The sequence below is a fragment of the Rhinopithecus roxellana genome, chromosome 19 (genome assembly GCF_007565055.1).
Source record: "Rhinopithecus roxellana isolate Shanxi Qingling chromosome 19, ASM756505v1, whole genome shotgun sequence".
NCBI classification, from domain to species: domain Eukaryota; kingdom Metazoa; phylum Chordata; class Mammalia; order Primates; family Cercopithecidae; genus Rhinopithecus; species Rhinopithecus roxellana.
The window spans coordinates 54782151-54805033 of NC_044567.1; the positions used below are offsets into that span (position 1 = coordinate 54782151).

Consider the following 22883-nt stretch of genomic DNA (forward strand, 5'->3'; position numbering starts at 1 on the left):
TTTCACCGTGTTAGCCAGGATGGTCTCCATCTCCTGACCTCGTGATCCGCCCGCCTTGGCCTCCCAAAGTGCTGGGATTACAGGCTTGAGCCACCGCGCCCGGCCTCATCTATTTATCTGAGGAAGGACTGTACCTAAAAACCCAATTTAGGTTGACTTAACGACAAAGGAAGTGTATTGGCTGACGTATTTGAGAAACCCAGCAGTAGTTGGGATTTCATAATGATTTGATTAAGGTGTTCACAGTATTAAGAGCTCTGTTTTTCTCTTGGCTGTGACTTGTTCCATGGTTGTTTTTGTTCATAAGCTGGTTTACTTGTGGTACCTCAATATTTAGAGGGTGGGAGGGTGTGGAGAGAGCTCTTTTCTTCCCTGAACCATTGAACATTTGATTTTCTTCTCATTTGACCAACTTGGGTCATAGTCCACTCCTGGACTGAACTTCTTGGCTTAGGAAATCAATGTTTTTACTGCTACATGGCTTGCTTTTTTTTTTTTTTTTTTTTTTTTTTTTTTTTGTGACAGAGTCTCACTCTTGTTACCCAGGCTGGAGTGTAGTGGCGCCATGTCGGCTCACTGCAACCTCCTTCTCCCAGGTTCAAGCAATTTTCCTGCCTCAGCCTCCAGAATAGCAGGGATCACAAGCAGGCACCACCATACCTGGCTAATTTTTGTATTTTTAGTAGAGACGGGGTTTCACCATATTGGCCGGGCTGGTCTCAAACTCCTGACCTCAAGTGATCTACCCACCTTGGCCTCCCAAAGTGCTGGGATTACAGGTGTGAGCCACCGCACCCGGTCAACACTTCTTATTTGTCCTTTTTTTGAGGGGGGGAGGGGCGGGGAGGATGGAGTGTTGCTCTGTTGCCCAGGCTGGAGTGCAGTGATGTGATCTCCACTCACGGCAACCTCCACCTCCCAGGTTGAAGTGATTCTCGTACCTCAGCCTCCTGAGTTGCTGGGACTCCTGGCGGACACCACTGCACTCGGCTAATTTTTTTTGCATTTTTATTAGAGACAGAGTTTTACCATGTTGGCCAGGCTGGTCTCGAAATCCTGACCTCAAGTGATCTGCCCACCTTGGCCTCCCCAAGTGCTAGGATTACAGGCATAAGCCACCATCCCCAGCCTGATCTGTCGGGGTTTTTGTTTGTTTGTTTGTTTGTTTTTGTTTTTTTTTTTTTTGAGACAGAGTCTTGCTCTGTCACCCAGGCTGGAGTGCAGTACCGCAATCTCAGGTCACTGCCACCTCTGCCTCCTGGGTTCAAGCGATTCTCCTGCCTCAGCCTCCCCAGTAGCTGGGACTACAGGCATGAGCCACCACTCCTGGCTAATTTTTTGTATTTTTTTTTAGTTGAGACAGGGTTTCACTGTGTTAGCCAGGATGGTCTCGATCTCCTGATCTCGTGATCTGCCCGCCTCAGCCTCCCTAAGTGCTGGGATTACAGGCGTGAGCCACCGCGCCCGGCCTGATCTGTCTTTTTGATCATAGCCATCCTAGTGGGTATAAAGTGATAACTCATTGTAGTTTTGATTAGGATTTCCCGGATAACTGATGATGTTGAGCATCTTTTCACGTGGTTATTGGCCATTTGCATATCTTCTTTGGAGAAATGCTTATTCATATTCTCTGCTCATTTTTAAGTTGGTTTATTTTTCTTTTTATTATTAAGTTGTAAGCATTCTTTATATATCCTAAAAACAAGTTCCTTATTAGACAGTGATTTGCAAACATTCCCTTCCTGTGGGTTGTCTTCTCACTTTCATTTTTTTTTTTTTTTTTGAGACCGAGTCTTGCTCTGTCGCCCAGGCTGGAATGCAGTGGCCAGATCTCAGCTCACTGCAAGCTCCGTCTCCCAGGGTTACGCCATTCTCCTGCCTCAGCCTCCCGAGTAGCTGGGACTACAGGCACCTGCCACCTCACCCAGCTAGTTTTTTTGTATTTTTTAGTAGAGACAGGGTTTCACCGTGTTAGCCAGGATAGTCTTGCTCTCCTGACCTCGTGATCCGCCCGTCTCGGCCTCCCAAAGTGCTGGGATTATAGACTTGAGCCACCGTCCCCGGCCAATCTTCTCCCTTTCTTGATGGTGCCCTTTGCAGCTCAGAAGTTTTTAATTCGGATGAAGTCCAATTTATCTGTTCTCTTTTGTTGCTTATGCTTTTGTTGTAAGTTTCAGAAACCATTGCCTATTCCAAGGTCATGAAAATTCACTCTTATGTTTTCTTCTAAAGAGTTTTATAGTTTTATTTTTTACTTTTAGGTCTTTGATGAATTTTGAGTTAACTTTTCATATGGTATGAGGTAAGGGTGGATTAAATATTTAAATGTGAAAAGCAAAACCATGAAAATGCTAGGAAAAAACATAAGTAAATATTTATCTAATCTCTGGGTGGATTTTCTGTACATGAAAAAGAAAGCATAAAGAAAAAGTGACAGATTGGGCTATATAAAAAGGTAAACAATTTTTATGTTTAATCACAAAAATGGAAAGTAAAAGACCTGGGAATAAATAGTTGCATGAAGTAGCTGTTTAAAATAAAATATTTTAGGCCAGGCATGGTGGCTCACGCCTGTAATCCCAGCACTTTGGGAGGCCGAGGCAGGCAGATCATGAGGTCAGGAGATTGAGACCATCCTGGCTCACGCGGTGAAACCCCATCTCTACTAAAAATGCAAAAAATTAGCCGGGCATGGTGGCGGGCGCCTGTAGTCCCAGCTGCTCGCCAGGCTGAGGCAGGAGAATGGCTGAACCCAGGAGGCGGAGCTTGCAGTGAGCTGAGATCCAGCCACTGCACTCCAGCCTGGGTGAAAGAGGGAGACTCTGTCTCAAAAAATAAATAAATAAAATATTTTATTGGCTATGTGATTTTAAAATCCAAATCTAGCATACTATTTGGAAAGTAAAATTGCATCTAAACATTCTAACTTAGAGACAGATTACATTCAGACTCGGTTCTTGGGTGTACAGATTTTTCACCAGTGTTTTTTTGTCGTTGTTGTTCAGGGAGTAAACTCACGAAATCCTCGAAGACCTCCACCTAGTTCTGTTAATACAGGAGGCATCACAGAGATCATGGCAGAAGGAGGTGAATTAGAGTTTGTTAAAAGGATCATCCATGACAGTCTACAACTTAAAAAAAGATTAAGGTAAGTCTGTTTTTACAACAGAGTCCATTTTTACAACATAAGAATATTTACCCACTATGTAGTTCTCTTTTTTGTGGTGGGGGGACGGAGTCTTGCTCTTGTTGCCCAGGCTGGAGTGCAGTGGTGCAATCTCAGCTCACTGCAGCCTCTGCCTCCGGGGTTCAAGCTTTTCTTATGCCTCAGCCTCCAAGTAGCTGGGATTACAGGCACCTGCCACCTGTAATTTTTGTATTTCTAGTGGAGACGGGGGGTTTTCACCATGTTGGCCAGGCTGGTCTGGAACTCCTAGCCTCAGGTGATCCGCCTGCCTCGACCTCCCAAAGTGCTGGGATTATAGGCATGAGCCACCATGCCCAGCCTCCCCTATGTCGTTCTAAAACAAACTATGTCGCTCAGAGGAAAAGTAATCCTAGTGGTCAGAAGAACAAGCAGATAAAGATTGCAGGCTGGGCGCGGTGGCTCACGCCTATAATCCTAGCACTTTGGGAGGCTGAGACGGGCGGATCAGGAGGTTAGGAGTTCAAGACCAGCCTAGCCAATATGGTGAAACCCCATCTCTACTAAAAATATAAAAATGAGTTGGGTGTGGTGGCAAGTGCCTATTGTCCCAGCTACTTGGGAGGCTGAGGCAGGAGAATCACTTGAACCTGGGAGGCAGAGGTTGCAGTGAGCCAAGATTGCACCACTGCTCTCCAGCCTGGGCGAGAGCGTGAGATTCCTTCTCCAAAAATAAAAATAAAAATAAAGATTGCAAAGGTAGTGGCTCCTACAATCTGTGAAGACCCTGTTTCTGAGGATGTTCTATGCCTTTAATTGATTAGTGTTTACTGTAATCATGTATATTACATAGATAGGAAAGAGGAAAATACCATATGATTGTATTGCTCCCATTAGGATGGTCCTGTGGTGGAACAAAACTGATTCAAATGCGGCTTTTGATTAGAAAACAGATGGGTTCAGTTCTGTCCCATGAACCAGAATAAATGTGTTGCCCAGTCCTTTCAGCAAGTTAGGTTCTCGGAATCAGTCTCCCAAACAGTGACAGATGTGAGGACATTGAGCTGTCAAGAACTTAATGAAGGGAAACTGAGATCACTCACCAGTTGCAGAGGAGGGTTAAGGCCATTCCTTTTGAAAGCTAATTATTTTGGACAGTACACCTGTCATTAAGCAACATAAGGTACTCAAAAAGAGCTATTTGTCTCGCTTGACTTCTCACCCTGCCACATGTTGTTGAAATGATGGATAATGTGGTAGTTCAAAAACTAGAAGAGCTTTCAACCCTAGGATTTAGCTTCAGGACATAGGGAAGATTTTATTTATTATTATTATTGTGTTAAATGCACATAACATAAAATTTACCGTCTGTATTAGTCCATTCTCACACTGCTATAAAGAAATACCTGAGGCCGGGCACGATGGCTCACGCCTGTAATCCCAGCACTTTGGGAGGCCGAGGTGGGCGGATCACAAGGTCAGGAGATCGAGACCATGGTGAAACCCCGTCTCTACTAAAAATACAAAAAAAAAAAAAATTAGCCGGGCGCGGTGGCGGGCGCCTGTAGTCCCAGCTACTCAGGAGGCTGAGGCAGGAGAATGGCGTAAACCCGGGAGGCGGAGCTTGCAGTGAGCCGAGATCGCGCCACTGCACTCCAGCCTGGGCGACAGAGCGAGACTCCGCCTCAAAAAAAAAAAAAAAAAAAAAAAAAAGAGAAATACCTGAGACTGAGTAATTTGTAAAGAAAAGAGGTTTAATTGGTTCATGGTTCCACAGGCTATACAGACAGCATCGCTGGGGAAGCCTCAGAAAACGTACAATCATGGCAGAAGGTGAAGGGGAAGCAGGTACATCATTACATGGCCAGAGGAGGAAGAGGAAGAGAGACGGGGGGTGGCATGGTGCTACACACCTAAACAACCAGATTTAGTGAGATCTCACTATCACCAGAACGGCAAGGGGAAATCTGCCCTCAGGATCCAGTCACCTCCCAGCAGGCCCCCTCGCCAACACTAGAGATTACAGTTTGATATGATATTTGGACGGGGACAGAAATCCAAACCGTATCGCCATCTAAAATTTTAGAGTATAGTTTAGTAATGTTAAGTACATTCCCATTGTTGTGCAAGCAGTCTCCAGAACTCTTCATTTTGTGTAACCATAACTCTGTGCTGCTTAAATAACTCCTCATTTTCTCCTTCCCTGAGCCCCCTGGCAACCATCATTCTGCTGTCTGTCTCTACGAACTTGACTACTCTAGGTACCTCGTACAAATGGAATCATACGGTATTTGTCCTTTTATGACTGGCTTTTTTCACTTTTCGTCATGTTTTCAAGGTTCATCCATGATGCAGCATATTTCTGAATTTTCTTCCTTTTTAAGGCTTATAATGTTAAAATTCCATTGTCCATGTGTACCACGTTTTGTTTCTCCATTCATCTGCTGATGGAGAATACTTAGTTGCTTCTATCCTTTGGCTATTGTGAATAATGCTATATGAATGTGGGTATATAAATATCTCCTGGAGACCCTGCTCTCAATTCTTTGGATGTAGACCTAGAAGTGGAATTCCTGGATAGGGAAGATTTTTTTTTCCTATATGGTATTGTCCTTTTTTCTGTCTATGTAGTATAGATGATTATAGGAAACAAAATCACTTAAAGACATGAGAAGGCTAGGCACGGTGGCTCACGCCTGTAATCCCAGCACTCTGGGAGACCTAAGCGGGTGGATCACCTGAGGTCAGGAGTTGGAGACCAGCCAACATGGTGAAACCTGTCTCTAGTAACAAATACAAAAAATTAGCCGGGCCTGGTGGCAGGCACCTGTAATTCCAGCTACTCGGGAGGCTGACGCAGGAGAACTGCTTGAACCTGGGAGGCAGAGGTTGCAGTGAACCAAGACTGCACCACCGCACTCCAGCCTGGGTGACAGAGTGAGACTCCATCTGAAAAAAAAAAAAAAAAGACAGGAGAACATCCTCAAAAATGAAAATATCCTCAGAAACAGGGTCTTTGCAGGCTATAGGAGCTACTACCTTTTCAATCTTTGTTTATTCTTATTCTATAAATCTTTCCTATCTCCCAAAGGTAGAAAGCTGCTTATTTTATTAAAGACTAATTCCAAAATCATCAAATATCCTGATTTTTTTTTTTTTTTCTTTGAGACAGAGTCTCACTCTGTCACCCAGGCTGGAGTGCAGTAGGGTGATCTTGGCTCACTGCAACTTCTCTCCGCTTCCCAGGTTCAAATGATTCTCATGCCTCAGCTTCCTGAGTAGCTGGGGCTACAGGCATGTGCCGCCATGCCTGGCTAAGTTTTTTTTTTTTTTTTTTTTGAGGCGGAGTCTCGCTCTGTCGCCCGGACTGGAGTGCAGTGGCCAGATCTCAGCTCACTGCAAGCTCCGCCTCCCGGGTTCACGCCATTCTCCTGCCTCAGCCTCCCGAGTAGCTGGGACTACAGGCGCCCGCCACCTCGCCCGGCTAGTTTTTGTATTTTTAGTAGAGACGGGGTTTCACCGTGTTAGCCAGGATGGTCTCGATCTCCTGACCTCGTGATCCGCCCGTCTCGGCCTCCCAAAGTGCTGGGATTACAGGCTTGAGCCACCGCGCCCGGCCCCTGGCTAAGTTTTTATACTTTTTTAGTAGAGTTGGGGTTTCACTATGTTGGCCAGGCCGGTCTCGAAGTCTTGACTTCAAGTGATTCTCCTGTCTCGGCCTCCCAATGTGCTGGGATTACAGATGTGAGCCACTGCACCCAGTCTAGATTGACTTACTTAGACACATTAGACTATCTTGAAGAAGAAAGAGACTAAAATTATACTGAGCATTGAGAAAAGTCTGAGAAAGTAAAATAAAGAAGGTAAGAGCACTGAAATTCACAGAAAAGAGGTAACCGAGCCACGTGACCATTTCATTATGGCTTTTTTAAAAAATTGAGACTGAGTTTCACTCTTGTTGCCCAGGCTGGAGTGCAATGGTATGATCTTGGCTCACTGCAACTTCCGCCTCCCAGGTTCAAGCAATTCTCCTGCCTCAGCCTCCCAAGTAGCTGGGATTACAGGCATGCACCACCACGCCAGGCTAATTTTGTATTTTTAGTAGAGATGGGGTTTCTCCATATTGGTCAGGCTGGTCTCGAACTCCTGACCTCAGGTGATCCACCCGCCTCAGCCTCCCAAAGTGCTGGGATTGCAGGCGTGAGCCACCACGCCCAGCCCTCATTATGGCTTTTGAGGGAACTGGAGCCAGCCAGGAAAATGGGGAACTGTAGGTGGCTCTTCTAGGCTACAATAATATTGGGGTTGTTCTCAGGAGGCTTTTAAACAATAAGTTTCTGTTATTTCCAAAGTCCCATTTGAACTACAAAAATATATTTGAACAGAACACCATTTTAAGGGGCAGAAATGGACTTGGTATGTTCCTAGTCTGCTTATCCCTGGTGCTGTGGCAGCCTGCGAATTGAATCAAGGGTGTAAATTTGCTAGGAAGGATAAAATGCAAGAGCCCATCACAGCTCTGGAGAGCTGGCCATCTTGTGCTTTGTATCATATATGGGAAATAAACCCTGTTAGAATTTATTTAAAACAAGGTGCAACTGTCTTCTCTGTGAGGACTCAGGCAGTTTGAAAGTTTAGATGAAAGAAAGGAAGAAATGAAGTTATTTTTATTGAAAAGAAAATAGAAGAGTGTTTTGTGAAAGGGTATTGCTTGCAAGTATTGTTTTCAATCACATCCTACCATGATTACCCAGTTCGTGTCCCCATGCATATGTATATATATCTATCGATGGTTTTTGAGATAGAGTTTTGCTCTTGTTGCCCAGGCTGGAGTGCAATGGTGTGATCTCAGCTCACTACAACCTCTGCCTCCTGTATTCAAGCGATTCTCCTGCCTCAGCCTCCAGAGTAGCTGGGATTACAGGCGTGCACCACCACACCCAGCTAATTTTGTATTTTTAGTAGAGACAGGATTTCTCCATGTTGGTCAGGCTGGTCTTGAACTCCTGACCTCAGGTGATCCACCTGCCTTGGCCTCCCAAAGTGCTGGGATTAAAGGCGTGAACCACTGTGCCCGGCCCCCATGCATATTTTTATAGTTGACATCATAATGTTTATACAACTGTGTGACTCACATATCGGAATGCTGTGAAAATTGTGTATTTTGAAGCTCTAAAAAATAAGAGATTATAAACAAGTACCTTAACCCTACCATCTGTTTCTTATGCCTCTAGAATGTTTTTTTCTTTGTCCCTGAAGAAATACAGGAACTAAGCAGAATTTGCAACATTATGGGGTGAAATAAGTTAAATGTGTTGGACTGACCTCAGGATGGCGCTTATGACGCCTCGTCTCCCCTGGGAGGTTCATGTATCACCTCTGTCATGCTCAGCAGCAGTTACAGTTTTGTTTTCTATCTTAAGGAATTTTGCAGCTGGAAAGACCTTGAGAGGTAAAGTTATCCAGCCTCTTGGTTTACAGACTTGAAACTTTGAGCTCAGATACCCTCGTTCTAGTCCAGTAGTCTTTCCGCCGCCCCCACAGTCTCTGCAGCTGTAAGCTACAGTTGGACTCTGAAGAGCCTTTCCATTGTTGATGAAGATTTACAAGTGCTTGTCACCCTTACTGTGGCGTTCTGTGCCTGTGGCTTGAGCTTTACTTAATAGCTTTTTCTTCTCTGAAGTGACTCACCCAGGCCGGGCACAGTGGCTCACGCCTGTGTACTAACACTTTGGGAGGCTAGGTTGGTGGATCACTTGAGCCCAGGAGTTCAAGACCAGCCTGGGCCACGTGATGAGACCCCTTCTCTACAAATAATACAAAAATTAGCTGGGTATGGTGGCACATGCCTGTCTTCCCAGCTACTCGGGAGGCTGAGGTAGGAGGATTGCTTGAGCCCAGGAGGTCGAGACTGCAGTAAGCCGAGATTGCACCAATGCACCCCAGCTTGAGTGACAGAGTGAGACCCTATCTCAAAAAAGGAAAAAAAAAAAAAACGGACTCACCCATCTGACCTTCTAGATAAATTACCAGACTTTATCAAACTCCTCATAGTCTGAATTGTGTGTGTGTGTGTGTGTGTTTGTGTGACAGAGTCTTGCTCTGTCACCCAGGCTACAGTGAGGTGGAGTGATCTTGTCTCACTGCAACCTCTGCCTCCCAAGTTCAAGTGATTCTCCCACGTCAGCCTCCCGAGTTGCTGGGATTTCAAGTGTGTGCCCCCACACTCAGCTAATTTTTGTATTTTTAGTAGAGACGCAATTTTACCATGTTGCCCAGGCTGGTCTCAAACTCTTGAGCTCAAATGACCCACCCGCCTTGGCCTCACAGAGTGCTGGGATTACAAGTGTGAGTCACCACACCTGGCCCTGAATTTTTTTTTTTTTTTTAAATTTCTTCTCCACACCATAATTTTGTATGTTTTGGATTCTCTCTTGTCATTGGTTACCAGTTCTATAACTGATGCCCTTCATGGCAATGATTTTAGGATTTTCTTAGGATCCAGAGATCTGTATTCCACAAAGCACCAGCGTGTCCCCTGCCAGATGACAGATACTGCTTGGATTTGGATATAACCCACATATTTGGGGGTGGGTAATAAATTTAATAATCTGGGCCTAGGCTGGGCACAGTGGCCCATACCTGTAATCCCAGCACTTTGGGAGGCTGAGGCAGGAGGATCACTTGAGCTCAGGAGATTGAGACCAGCCTGGGCAACATAGCAAGACTCCATCTCTACAAAACATTAAAAAGTTAGCTGGGTATGCTTGCACATGCCTGTGGTCCCAGCTACCCAGGAGGCCAAGGTGGAAGAATTGCTTGGGCCTGGGAGGTTGAGGCTGCCATGAGCTGGGTGTATTCCACTGCACTGCAGCCTGAGTGACAGAGCAAGAGCCCGTCTCAAAAAATAATAATAATTTGGGCCTTTTGAATGTGATTTTTTGGTTTGAAATTTTGATTTCTCATTGGTAAAATGGAATGATAGTAGCTATCTCATGGAGTGGTTATAGAATTAAATGAATACGTATTTGACTTAATAATAATAGTGGATATTAAATAGGGTGATTTTTAAACTCTTTTTTTTTTTTTTTTTTTGAGACAGAGTCTTGCTCTGTCACCCAGACTGGAGTGCAGTGGCATGATCTTAGCTCACTGCAACTTCCGCCTCCTAGGTTTAAGCAATTCTCCTGCTTCAGCCTCCCAAGTAGCTGGGATTAAAGGCACACGCCACTACACCTGACTAATTTTTGTATTTTTTTTTTTTTTTTTTTTTTTTGAGACGGAGTCTCGCTCTGTCACCCAGGCTGGAGTGCAGTGGCCGGATCTCAGCTCACTGCAAGCTCCGCCTCCCAGGTTTAAGCCATTCTCCTGCCTCAGCCTCCCGAGTAGCTGGGGCTACAGGCGCCCGCCACCTCGCCCGGCTAGTTTTTTGTATTTTTTAGTAGAGACGGGGTTTCACTGTGTTAGCCAGGATGGTCTCGACGTCCTGACCTCGTGATCCGCCTGTCTCGGCCTCCCAAAGTGCTGGGATAACAGGCTTGAGCCACTGCGCCCGGCCTAATTTTTGTATTTTTAATAGAGTTGGGGTTTCAGCGTGTTGGCCAGGCTGGTCTCAAACTCCTGCCATCAGGTTATCCACCCGCCTTGGCCTCCCAAAGTGCTGGGATTACAGGTCTACTGTGCCCGGCCGATTTTTAACTCTTGACTATTCTAGGAGACTGCAACATGTAGTGTAAATGTTAGATAATGACATTATTATTTTTATAATTTTCTTATCTCTTAAACAATACAACCACACTTACAGGAAATTAGAAAATGGAGAAAGCTGCTTTGGCATTAAAAAAAAAAAAATGAGCCTTACCAAAAATTAGCCAGGCGTGGTGGCGGGTACCTGTAGTCCCAGGTACTCGGGAGGCTGAGGCAGGAGAATGGCATGAACCCGGGAGGCGGAGCTTGCAGTGAGCTAAGATTGTGCCACTGCACTCCAGCCTGGGCAACTGAGACTCCATCTTGGAAAAAAAAAAAAAAGATGCTGGGCATGGTGGCTCACGCCTGTAATCACAGCACTTTAGGAGGCTGAGGTGGGTGGATTGCCTGAGATCAGGAGTTCAAGACCAACCCGACCAACACGGTGAAACTCTGTAATGCTGTCTCTACTAAAAATACAAAAATTAACTGGACATGATGGCATGTGCCTATAATCCCAGCTACATGGGAGACTGAGGCAGGAGAATCACTTACGTGGGAGACAGAAGGTTGCAGTGAGCTGAGATTGCGCCACTGTACTCCAGCCTAGGCAACAGAGCAAAACTGTGTCTTAAAAATAAATAAATAAATAAAAAATAAATAGCTTGACAGTCCGGGTGTGGTAACTCATGCTTGTAATCCCAGCACTTTGCAAGGCTGAGGCTGGTAGATGGCTTCAGGCCAGGAGTTCAAGACCAGCCTGGGCAACACAGCAAGACCCTGTCTCTACAAAAAATCAGCCTGGTGTGGTGGCATGTTCCTGTAGTCCCAGCTACTCGTGAGGCTGAGGCCTGAGGATCACTTAAGTCCAGGAGGTCAAGGCGGCAGTGAGCTATGATCATACCACTGCATTCCAACCGGGGCAACAGAGCGAGACCCTGTCTCAGTCAGTCAGTCAGTAGTTAGTGAGCTTAACAACAGTCCATAATTAATTCTTTATTATTGGGCATTCAGAGTTTTTCTTGTTTTCACTGTTACAAAGAACATACCACTTCTTGTTTCTTACTGAACTGCCATCTGTTGAGGCTGTTATGAATGGCTACCTTTGATCTCTGCTTTCATCTTTGATTGGGACCCAAAGTAGGGTTGTCATTCAATAAAGGTGTTTTGGGTTATCATTACAGAGAATTGTGCCCCTCAACTTCCTACACAGATACCAGAGATGGAGAAGTATTGGGGGACAGATGGTGTACCAGCTTGTTCTCTAGGTAGTGCAGCATTTTTGCAATTAAAACATGAAGGAACACTTCCCAGTTGTGAGCTCCACAGGGGGTAGATGCTGCTATTTTGATTTTTCCTTCATAAGAAGATAGGAAAAAGAAGGATAAGCAGCCTGAAAGATAAGGGACTACTTTGTTTTATTTTAATTAATTATTTATTTTTGAGACAGGGTCTTGCTCTGTCACCCAGGCTAGAGTACAGTGGCATGATCACGGCTTACTGCAGCCTTCACCTCCTGAGCTTAAGCAGTCCTCCTGCCTCAGCCTCCTGAGTAGCTAGGACCACATGTGCACAACACCATGCCTGGCCAATTTTTGTGTTTTTTGTAGAGATGGGGTTTTGCCACATTGCCCAGGCTGGCCTTGAACTTCTGGACTCAAGCGATTCCACCCCAGCTTGACTTCCTAGAGTTTTGGGGTTACAGGCATGAGCCATTGTACCTGGCCTTACTTTATTTTCTTTAATGAATTAGGTTATATGCGTTTCATCATTTAAACTCAGGAATCATGCTTAGTTTAATCCCTTTCAGGATTGGTATGGCAGCCTTGTTGATTGGTGTCTGCTCTCAGGTCTCAGGGAGAAAAGATTGGATCCAGCAGCTTGCGCCACGATAAGCTGGCTGTGTCAGCTTACATGGCATTTCCAACTATGCAATGTAGTCACTGCTTGGTTCTGCTTTTGCTGATGAAAGAAGAGAATTCTTAAAATCAACAAGCATGTATTTTGAGTTCATCTAGCAGTCTAAAAAGGAATAACAGGCTGGGTGCGGTGGCTCACGCCTGTAATCCCAACACTTTGGGAGGCTGAGGTGGATGGATCACCTGAGGTCAGGAGTTCAAGACCAGCCTGGCCATCATGTTGAAATCCCGCCTCTACTAAAAATATAAAAAGTAGCTGGGTGGGCCAGGCGCGGTGGCTCAAGCCTGTAATCCCAGCACTTTGGGAGGCCGAGACGGGCGGATCACGAGGTCAGGAGATCGAGACCATCCTGGCTAACACGGTGAAACCCCGTCTCTACTAAAAAAAAAATACAAAAAAACTAGCCAGGCGAGGTGGCGGGCGCCTGTAGTCCCAGCTACTCGGGAGGCTGAGGCAGGAGAATGGTGTGAACCCGGGAGGCGGAGCTTGCAGTGAGCTGAGATCCGGCCACTGCACTCCAGCCTGGGCGACAGAGCAAGACTCCATCTCGAAAAAAAAAAAAAAAAGTAGCTGGGTGGGCCAGGCACAGTGGCTCATGCCTGTAATCCCAGCACTTTGGGAGGCCGAGGTGGGTGGATCACCTGAGGTCAGGAGTTCAAGACCAGCCTGGCCAACAGGGTGAAACCCCGTCTCTATACAAATACAAAAAGTAGCCAGATATGGTGGTGCATGCCTATAATCCTAGCTATTTGGGAGGCTTAGGCAGGAGAACCACTTGAACCTGGGAAGTGGAGGTTGCAGTGTGACAAGATAGCGCCACTGCACTCCAGCCTGGGCAACAGAGTGAGACTCCCTCTCAAAAAAAAAAAAAAGAAGTACCTGGGCATAGTGGCACAAGCCTGTAATCCCAGCTGCTTGGGAGGCTGAGGCAGGAGGATCGCTTGAAACTGGGAGGCAGAGGTTGCAGTGAACTGAGATTGCGCCACTGCACTTCAGCCTGAGCAACAGAGCGAGACTCCATCTCAAAACTAATAAATAAATAAATAAATAAATAGGATAACAAATTTAAAACCTTGGTTCCACTTGCTTGTTATAATGTAGTCTTTTGGCCGGGCATGGGGGCTCATGCCTGTAATCCCAGCACTTTGGGAGGCCAAGGTGAGCAGATCACCAGGGGTCAGGAGTTCAAGACCAGCCTGACCAACATGGTGAAACCCCATCTCTACTAAAATACAAAAATTAGCTGGGCATGATGGCGGGTGCCTGTAATCCCAGCTACTCGGTTTGCTGAGATGCGGAGAATTGCTTGAACCCAGGAGACAGTGGTTGCAGTGAGCCAAGGTCATGCCACGGCACTCCACCCTGGGCGGCTGAGCAAGACTCCATCTCAAAAAAAAAAAAAAAAAAAAAGTAGTCTTTCTTGTCCATGTCAAAAAGTGAATAATTAAAATCACTGATTAATAAGAGCATAGGATAAAAGTTTATTTTTAGTTATATAGATTGGAAGTTTATGATAGTTTAAATAGTAAATTTTGAGATCAGGTGGACATTAGGGCTGCTCTGTTGAATGTCTGGAGCATTTGTTCTAGTAATTTATTATAGACAGCAAGGTGTTGGATTTTACTATTTAGAGAACTTTTTAGGTAAGGTTCATAATTGCTTATATCCCAAACCTCTGCTTTCCTGTTTTTCTATATTATACTTCACTTTAGTTTTTAATGAGTTTCTGAATAACCGTTCCCCACTGAGGGGAAAAAAAGTTTTTTGGAGAAATGGTAAATTCCAGTTCTGAGTTAGGGTAAGTACACGATGAGCCTGGAATATCTTCTAGTACCAGAAAGTAATGACGTACTCAAAAAATGACATGTCAGAAGAACCTAGAGTGAGCTCGGGGCAAAGCTGGGACAACCTGAGTTTCAAGATGAATAATGACAATAATGACTTATAACCCACTGACCCACTGAAGAAGATAAATGAAATACATACGGGGGATAGTGTGAATGCCGACGAATAAATATAGAAAGAAGAATAAACTTAGACTATTACATTACTAATTTCATACTTTTAAAATTAATTAGATTTTTCATTTATGTTATTTAATGTATGAGGTTGAAATACCAGATTGCCAGTCTTCAATAGTTTTTGACCTATAAAACAGTTTTTGATGTATAAAAATGTCAGTTTCATACAGTTTTAACCTAATTTGTGATTTTAGAGGCTCTCAGATTTTGCAACAATCATAGTAATAATTGATTCGTGAAACAATTGGCAAGGGGAAATTTGAAAAGGAACAGGATAATTACCTAGTTTCAAAGAACCACCCCCCCCTTTTAGGTTACTTACAATTACAAAGAGAAACGCAGGAGTTTACAGAGTAAACAGAGTTTGCTGTGTGCTCATCTCCTGATGTGATGTACCTGGAAGGACAAGCAGCACCTCCGTGCTCTTCATGCCAAAAATGCGTAATCTGAATCTAACGACGTGGAAACTTCAGACACACCGAATTGAGGGATTTTGTAAAAACAGCTCCTCAAAAACATCAAGGTCCTGAGAGTAAAAGAAGACTGAGGAACTATTCCAGATTGAAGGAGGCTAAAGAGACGTGACAAGTACACGGAATTCACAATCCTAATGGGCCCTGCATCAGGGAGAAAATTGGGATAAACAGGTGAAATTTAAGTGTGGACTGTAGTCCAGATAATAGTATTGAATGAGTGTTAAGTTTTAGCAATTTGATAATTCTTCTGTGGTTACAAAAATGAATACACTTGTTTCTGCCAGGCGCAGTGGCTCACACCTGTAATCCCAGCACTTTGGGAGGCCGAGGAGGGCAGATCACCTGAGGTCAGGAGTTCAAGACCAGCCTGGCCAACATGGTGAAACCCCGTCTCTAGGAAACATACAAAAATTAGCCTGTTGTGTTGGCGCGCACCTGTAATCCCAGCTACTCTGGAGGCTGAGGCAGGAGAACCGCTTGAGCCTCAGAGGCGGAGGTTGCAGTGAGCTGAGATTGTACTACTGCACTCCAGCCTGGGAGACAGAGTGAGCCTCTGTCTAAACAAAATGTCTAAGAAAAACCACAAAAAACAATACGTGCTTTTAAAATGAACATGCCAAAATATTACAGTTAATGAGACATGGTGATGTCTGTAGCTAGTTCTCAAACAGCTTAGGAAAAAACACACACAGAATGGGTAAATGAAGGAAGATGTAATTGGTGAATCTGGGTGAAGGGTATACTGGAGTCATTTGCACAAATCTTGCAACTCTTCTGGAAGTTTGAAAGTATTTCAAAATAATTTTTCTTGAAACCTACCATCTCAGAGGAATTCCTAAATGTTGTAATAAGTAGAGTGCTATTTTCATCATTAAAATAGTTTAATGGATTCAAAGTCTCTTGGGTGACTAGATCTTCCTTTTCTTCATTTTTTTTCCACTTGCATTTTGATTAGTTGTCACAAGATGCCTGTTGAGAGTAGCTAGGATCTAGTGGGTAGGCATATTTTAAATGTGCAGCTAAAATAGGATTTTTACCACATCCAGTGACTTCTGCTTTTTCCATAACAAATACAACTGTTGCTGTAAACAGTGTATATATGACATTCAATCTGAAATGATTCGCTGTGTGGTATTCAATTTAGTGCACAGGTTAAAAGAAATAGGAACTCCCTCCCAAGTGTCTGTTAATTGTCAGTGGCATGTTTAACTCTTACTGGCCTTTCTTGTCTTCTAAATATTTCTTTTCCTTCCTCTCCTGAAGAACCTTAGAGTATCTTTTTTTTTTTTTTTTTTTTTTTGAGACAAGGGCTTGCTTTGTCATCCAGGCTGGGGTGCAGTGGCGCAATCACTGCTCACTGCAGCCCTGACCTCCCAGGCTCAAGCAATCCTACCACCTCAGCCCCCCAGTAGCTGGGGTCACAGGCATGCACCACCATGCCCAGCTATTTTTTGTAAGAGATGGGATCTTGCCATGTTGCCCAGGATGGTCTTGAACTCCTGGGCTCAAGTGATCCACCCACCTCGGCCTCCCAAAGTGGTGGGATGACAGATGTGAGCCACCAAACCCAGCCAGTATCTTTCTTTGTTGTTCTAGGCCGTTTCTTGGCTTCTGATAGCTCTAATCTATTTAATCTGTTCAGGAATGCTAGTTTTAAAGGAAAGTTAATTAACCTGTTTTATGCTGTTGCTGTGTCAGCACTAATTGCTCCTTATTTCTCTTACTTCATCTTGTTCCTAACATACCCAAGGCTTTAAATTCCTGGTTAATGATTCCTCCATTTATACACTTTCTTTTCTGTTTTTTTTTTTTGAAACAGAGTCTACCTCTGTCACCCAGGCTGGAGGGCAGTGCCACGATCTCAGCTCACTGCAACCTCCACCTCCTCGGTTCAAGCGATTCTCCTGCCTCAGCCTCCTGAGTAACTGGGACTACAGATGTGCACCACCATGCCCAGCTAATTTTTTTTTGTATTTTTTAATAGAGACAGGGTTTCCCCATGTTGGCCAGGCTGGTCTCGAACTCCTGACCCCAAGTGATCCTCCTGCCTTGGCTTCCCAGAGTGCTGGGATTACAGGTGTGAGCCACTGTGCCTGACAATAGTTTCTTAAAGGGAACATACTATTTTTCTTCTAAACATTTTTAAACCAAATGAAATTTATTATCCTTTAAATAACTTTACAGGGTTTGTTTAAAGTAGTTTAGCTATACCAATTATTTCTTTATTTTCAAAGGGAAAAAGGATTGCCTAAACAAAAATAGGTGCAGTCACCTCGTGTTGAATTCACAATCAAGATAAAATATTTGTTGATGCCCACTATTTCTAACATAATAGCATTTTTCATACTTTAAAAATAATTAGATTTTTCATATGTTATTTAATGTATGAGGTTGAAATACCAGGTTGCCAATCTTCAACAGTTTTTGACCTATAAAATAGTTTTTGATATATAAAAATGTCAGTTTCATACAGTTTTAACCTAATTTGTGATTTTAGAGACTCTTAAATTCTCTTAGAATTTTAGTCACTTGAAAATTCATCTTCGTAGTAGGCATTTTGTATATAAACAATTAAATATTGAATGTATATCCCTTAATCTGAAATTTCCCTTTTAATGCGATTAGGTGAATTTTGTGACACAGGTGATTATAATGCTCAGTGAGAAAAGCAGGAGACGGAATATGTATTGTTAGTTTGGCTAAATTGTTATAAAATAAGAAGGAAACGTGTAAAACATTACAATATTGTTAACTCTTATTTTATGTGCATTTGAAGGTATAAGATAACCACATGTATATGTTTCAGTCAGTCATTCTGAGGTAAACTTAAGTGACTCCCATTTATGTGTGCAGTTGGATGAGTTTAGACAAATGTGGAACATTTCCATCATCCTAAAAAGTTTCCTGTTCCCCTCTGCAGTCTGTCCACACTCTGCTTCCAGCTTCCTGTAGCCCTGATGTACTTTCTGTCCCAACAGTTTTGTGTGTTCTAGACTTTTCATACAAACGGAGGCATAGAAAATGCAGGTTTTGATTGTCTGGTTTCTTTCATGTAGCATATCCATGCTTTTATTGTGTCAGTGGCCAGTCCCTTTTGTTGCTAAATAGGCTGAGGATACCACAGTTTGTTCATCCATTTGCCAGTTGATGGACATTTGGGTCATTTCCAGGATTTGACCAGTAGGAATAAAACTGAACATTTGCTTATAATTTTTTCTGTGTAATTAAATTTTCCTCCATCCGAAGTAAATACCTGAGAGTAGGACTCCTGGTCCTGTTGTAAGTATATGTTTAACTTTGTAAGAAGCTGCTTTTCAAAGTGACTGTACAGTATTTTGCATTCCCACCAGCAATATCTGAGAGTTTCCGTTGACACCATTTGGTACTGTTGTCACCTTTTGAAAATGTATCTGTTCTCATGGGTGGGTAGTGGTCTCTCATTATGGTTGGAATCTGCATTTCTCTGGTGGCTGGTGATAGGAAGCATCTGCGTGTGCTTATTGGTCATTCCCGTATCTCCTTTTTATTGGTTTATTAATCTTACTGACTGGTCGTTCTTTATAGATTCTGAGTACAGTCCATTGTCAAATGTGTTTTGCAAGTATTTCCTCCCAGTCTATAGTTGCCTTTGCATTTTTATAAATCTCTTTTTTTTTTTTGAGACGGAGTCTCGCTGTGTCGCCCAGGCTGGAGTGCAGTGGCGCCATCTCGGCTCGCTGCAAGCTCCGCCTCCCGGGTTCACGCCATTCTCCCACCTCAGCTTCCGAGTAGCTGGGACTACAGGCGCCGCCACCATGCCTGGCTAATTTTTTGTGTTTTTAGTAGAGACGGGGTTTCACCATGTTAGCCAGGATGGTCGTGATCTCCTGACCTCGTGATCCACCCGCCTAGGCCTCCCAAAGTGCTGGGATGACAGGCTTGAGCCACCGCGCCCGGCATAAATCTCTTTTAAAGAGCACAATTTTGAACTTTTAAGGGCCTTTGTTTAAAATCAACTGACCTTATAAGTGAGTTATTTCTGAACTCTGTTCCATTCTGTTAATCTGTGTCTTACCTTATGCCAGTACCATATGATCTGAATTATCATAGCTTTATAGAAGTCTTGAAATCCGGCAGTGAACATCCTCTATCTTTGTTAGTTTTTTTCAAAATTGTTTTCAGCCAGACATGGTGACTCACACCTGTAATCCCAGCATGTTGGGAGACTGAGGCAGGAGGACTGCTTGCATGCAGGAGTTTGAGACCAGCCTGTGCAACATAGTGATACCCTGTCTTTATGGAAAAACATTTGTTTTAGCTAGTTGAAATCTTTTGCATTTCCATATAAATTTCAGCATCAGTTTATCAATTTTCATGAAAATTTATGGTTGGGATTGTGTTGAATGTATAGGTTAAGTTGGAAAGAACTGATACCTTAACAATAATGAGTCTTCCATTCCAACCTGGTTTAGCTGTTCATTTATTTAGGTCTTATCTTTCAGCAGTGCTTTGTAGTTTTCTTTACACACATTATACGAATTTTATTCCTAAGTATTTTATGTATTTTCATGCTACCATAAATGGCATTTTACAATTTTAATTTCTAAATTATGTATTGCTACTCTAAGAAAATACAGTTGATTTATTAGTATTTTACTTTCCTTTTTTTTTTTTGAGACGGAGTCTGGCTCTGTCACCAGGCTGGAGTGCAGTGGCGTGATCTTGGCTCACTGCAACCTCCGCCTCCCAGGTTCAAGCGATTCTCCTGCCTCAGCCTCCCGGGTAGCTGGGACTACAGGTGCGTGTCACCACACCCAGCTAATTTTTGTATTTTTTTTTGTTTTTTGTTTTTTTTTGAGATGGAGTCTCGCTCTGTCGCCCAGACTGGAGTGCAGTGGCCGGATCTCAGCTCACTGCAAGCTCTGCCTCCCGGGTTCACGCCATTCTCCTGCCTCAGCCTTCCGAGTAGCTGGGACTACAGACGCCCGCCACCTCGCCAAGCTAGTTTTTTGTATTTTTTTAGTAGAGACGGGGTTTCACCGTGTTAGCCAGGATGGTCTCGATCTCTTGACCTCATGATCCGTTTACCTCAGCCTACCAAAGTGCTGGGATTACAGGCTTGAGCCACGGCACCCGGCCATTAGTATTTTACTTTTTAGTCACTTTTATCTTTCTTTTTTACCGAAATTTGATTTTTTAAAAATTTTTATTGATTGATTGATTGACTGAGACGGAGTCTTGCTCTGTCACCCAGGCTAGAGTGTAGTGGTGTGATCTCAGCTCACTGCAACCTCCACCTCCCATATTCAAGCAATTCTCCTGCTTCAGCCTCCTGAGTGCCTGGGATTACAGGCTCCTGCCATCACACCCAGCTAATTTTTGTATTTTTTAATAGAGGCAGGGTTTCACCCTATTGGCCAGGCTGGTCTCGAACTCCTGACCCCAGATGATCCACCTGCCTTGGCCTCCTAAAGTGCTGGGATTACATGAGTGAGCCACTGCACCTGGCCCCAGCAACTGATGTTATGTTGACCTTTTATTCTGTGGCCTTGCTGAACTCACTTATTAGTTCTAATAGGTTTTTCCTAGATTTCATGGAATTTTCTGCCTAGAAGATCATGTCTTCTGTGATGCAAAGGCAGAAGTATAGTCAGTGTTATTTCTTTCGTTTCAGTTTGTATGCGTTTTATTTCTTTTTCTTGCCTTACTGTACCAACAAGGATCTCCAGCACAATTTTGAATAGAAGTGGTGAAGAGTGGCCGTCTTGCGTCATTCCCAATCTTAGGGCAGTTTTATCATACTTTGACCATTATGATGTTGGCTGTAGTAGAGTTTTTTGGTTTGGGGGTTTTGTTTGTTTGTTTGTTTCTTAGATTCACTTTAGTAGGTTGAGGAAGTTTTCTTCTATTTCTAGTCTGTTTAGAGTTTTTATCATGAATGATGAGTTTTGTCATGAAAAAGTGTTGACTTTTTCCAAATGCTTTTTCTATGTCTATTGAGGTGATAATGTGGTTTTTCCTTTTTAGTCCATTAATATAGTGACTTATATATATTGATTTTTGAATATTGAACCAGCCTTGCATTCTTGGAGTAAATGCCCCTTGGTTATAATGTATTATTCTTTTTATATATTGCTGGATTAAATTTACTAGTATCTTATTAAGGATTTTTAAACCTTTTTTAATATACCTTTTATTTTTTAAATTAATTAAAACAAATTTTTTTAAGACAAAGTCTTGCTCTGTTGCCCAGACTGGAGTGGAGTGGCATCATCTCAGCTCACTGTGACCTCTGCCTCTCGGGTTCAAGCAATTCTCCTGTCTCAACCTCCTGAGTAGCTAGGATTACAGGCGTGTGCCACCACACCTAATTTTTGTATTTTCAGTAGAGGCGGGGTTTTGCCATGTTGGCCAGGTTGGCCTCAAACTCCTGACCTCCAGTGATCCACCCATCTCGGCCTCCAAAATGCTGGGATTACAGGCGTGAGCCACCATGCCCGGCACGTATTCTTTATATATGTAGGAAGGAGCACAACCCTTAAAAAACAAAAAAGAAAAAAGAAAAAAGGGTTCACCTGTGTAGGGCACTTACCATGAGTGGAGCTTGCAGGACTAGAAGCTGCTCTGGGTGAGTCAGTGACAGAGTGGTGAGTGAATATGAAGGCCTAGAACATCACTGTATAGTACTTAGACTTTATAAACACTGTACATTTAAGCTATACTTTACTTTTAAAAATTGTGCCACGATGTTACAACAGCTACGACATCACCAGGCAATAGGACTTTTTCAACTTCGTTGTATTTAATGTATTTTATTTTATTTTACTTCATTCTATTTTGAGACAGAGTCTCGCTCCGTCGCCCAGGCTGGAGTGCAGTGGTGCGATCTCCATTCACTGCAAGCTCCGCCTCTGCGGCTCAAACTATTTCCCTGCCTCAGCCTCCTGGGTAGCTGGGATTACAGGTGCCTACCTCCACACTTGGCTAATTTTTGTGTTTTTAGCAGAGATGGGGTTTCACCATGTTGGCCAGGATGGTCTTGAGCTCTTGGCCTCAAGTGATCTGCCACCTCAGCCTCCCAAAATGCTGGGATGAAAGGCGTGAGCCACCATGCCCGGCCTCAACTCCATTTTAATCTTATAGGACCCACTGTTGTAAGTGCCATCTGTTACTGAGATGTCCTCATGTGACTCATGATTATATGTGTTTATTGTTAAATGATTCAATCAAACTAACATATTCTCCCACGTAATTTTTTGTGTGGTGAGAACATTTTGTCTAATCTTTTAGCAATTTTGAAATATGTAATATGTAATTTTTGACTGTAGTCACCAGGCTATGCTAAAACCTAAAACTTATTCCTGCTGTCTGGCTGAAACTTTGTGCCCTTTCACCAACATCTTCCCTTTTCCCAGTCCACCCTCCCTTGTTAAGGATGTTTATATCTTATGTTCATGAAGGCTACCTGGTCTATAGTTTTCTTTTTTTTTTTTTGAGATGGAGTCTCGCTGTGTCGCCCAAGCTGGAGTGCAGTGGTGCGATCTTGGCTCACTGCAAGCTCCACCTCCCAGGTTCACGCCTTTCTCCTGCCTCGGCCTCCCGAGTAGCTGGGACTACAGGTGCCCACCACCACGCCCAGCTAATTTTTTGTATTTT

The 22883-nt window shown here is 43.6% G+C and overlaps 1 protein-coding gene across 4 annotated transcripts in view; it reads left to right on the forward strand.

Annotated features, from left to right (window-relative positions):
* The window catches only part of METTL16 (methyltransferase like 16), an 89693-nt gene that overhangs the window by 40598 nt on the left and 26212 nt on the right, over nt 1-22883 (forward strand). For all 4 annotated transcript variants that reach the window (XM_010388486.2, XM_010388490.2, XM_010388489.2 and 1 more), the window contains one exon: nt 3006-3148. In XM_010388486.2, coding sequence (XP_010386788.1) covers nt 3006-3148 — 143 coding nt within the window. The remainder of the gene's footprint in view (nt 1-3005; nt 3149-22883) is intronic.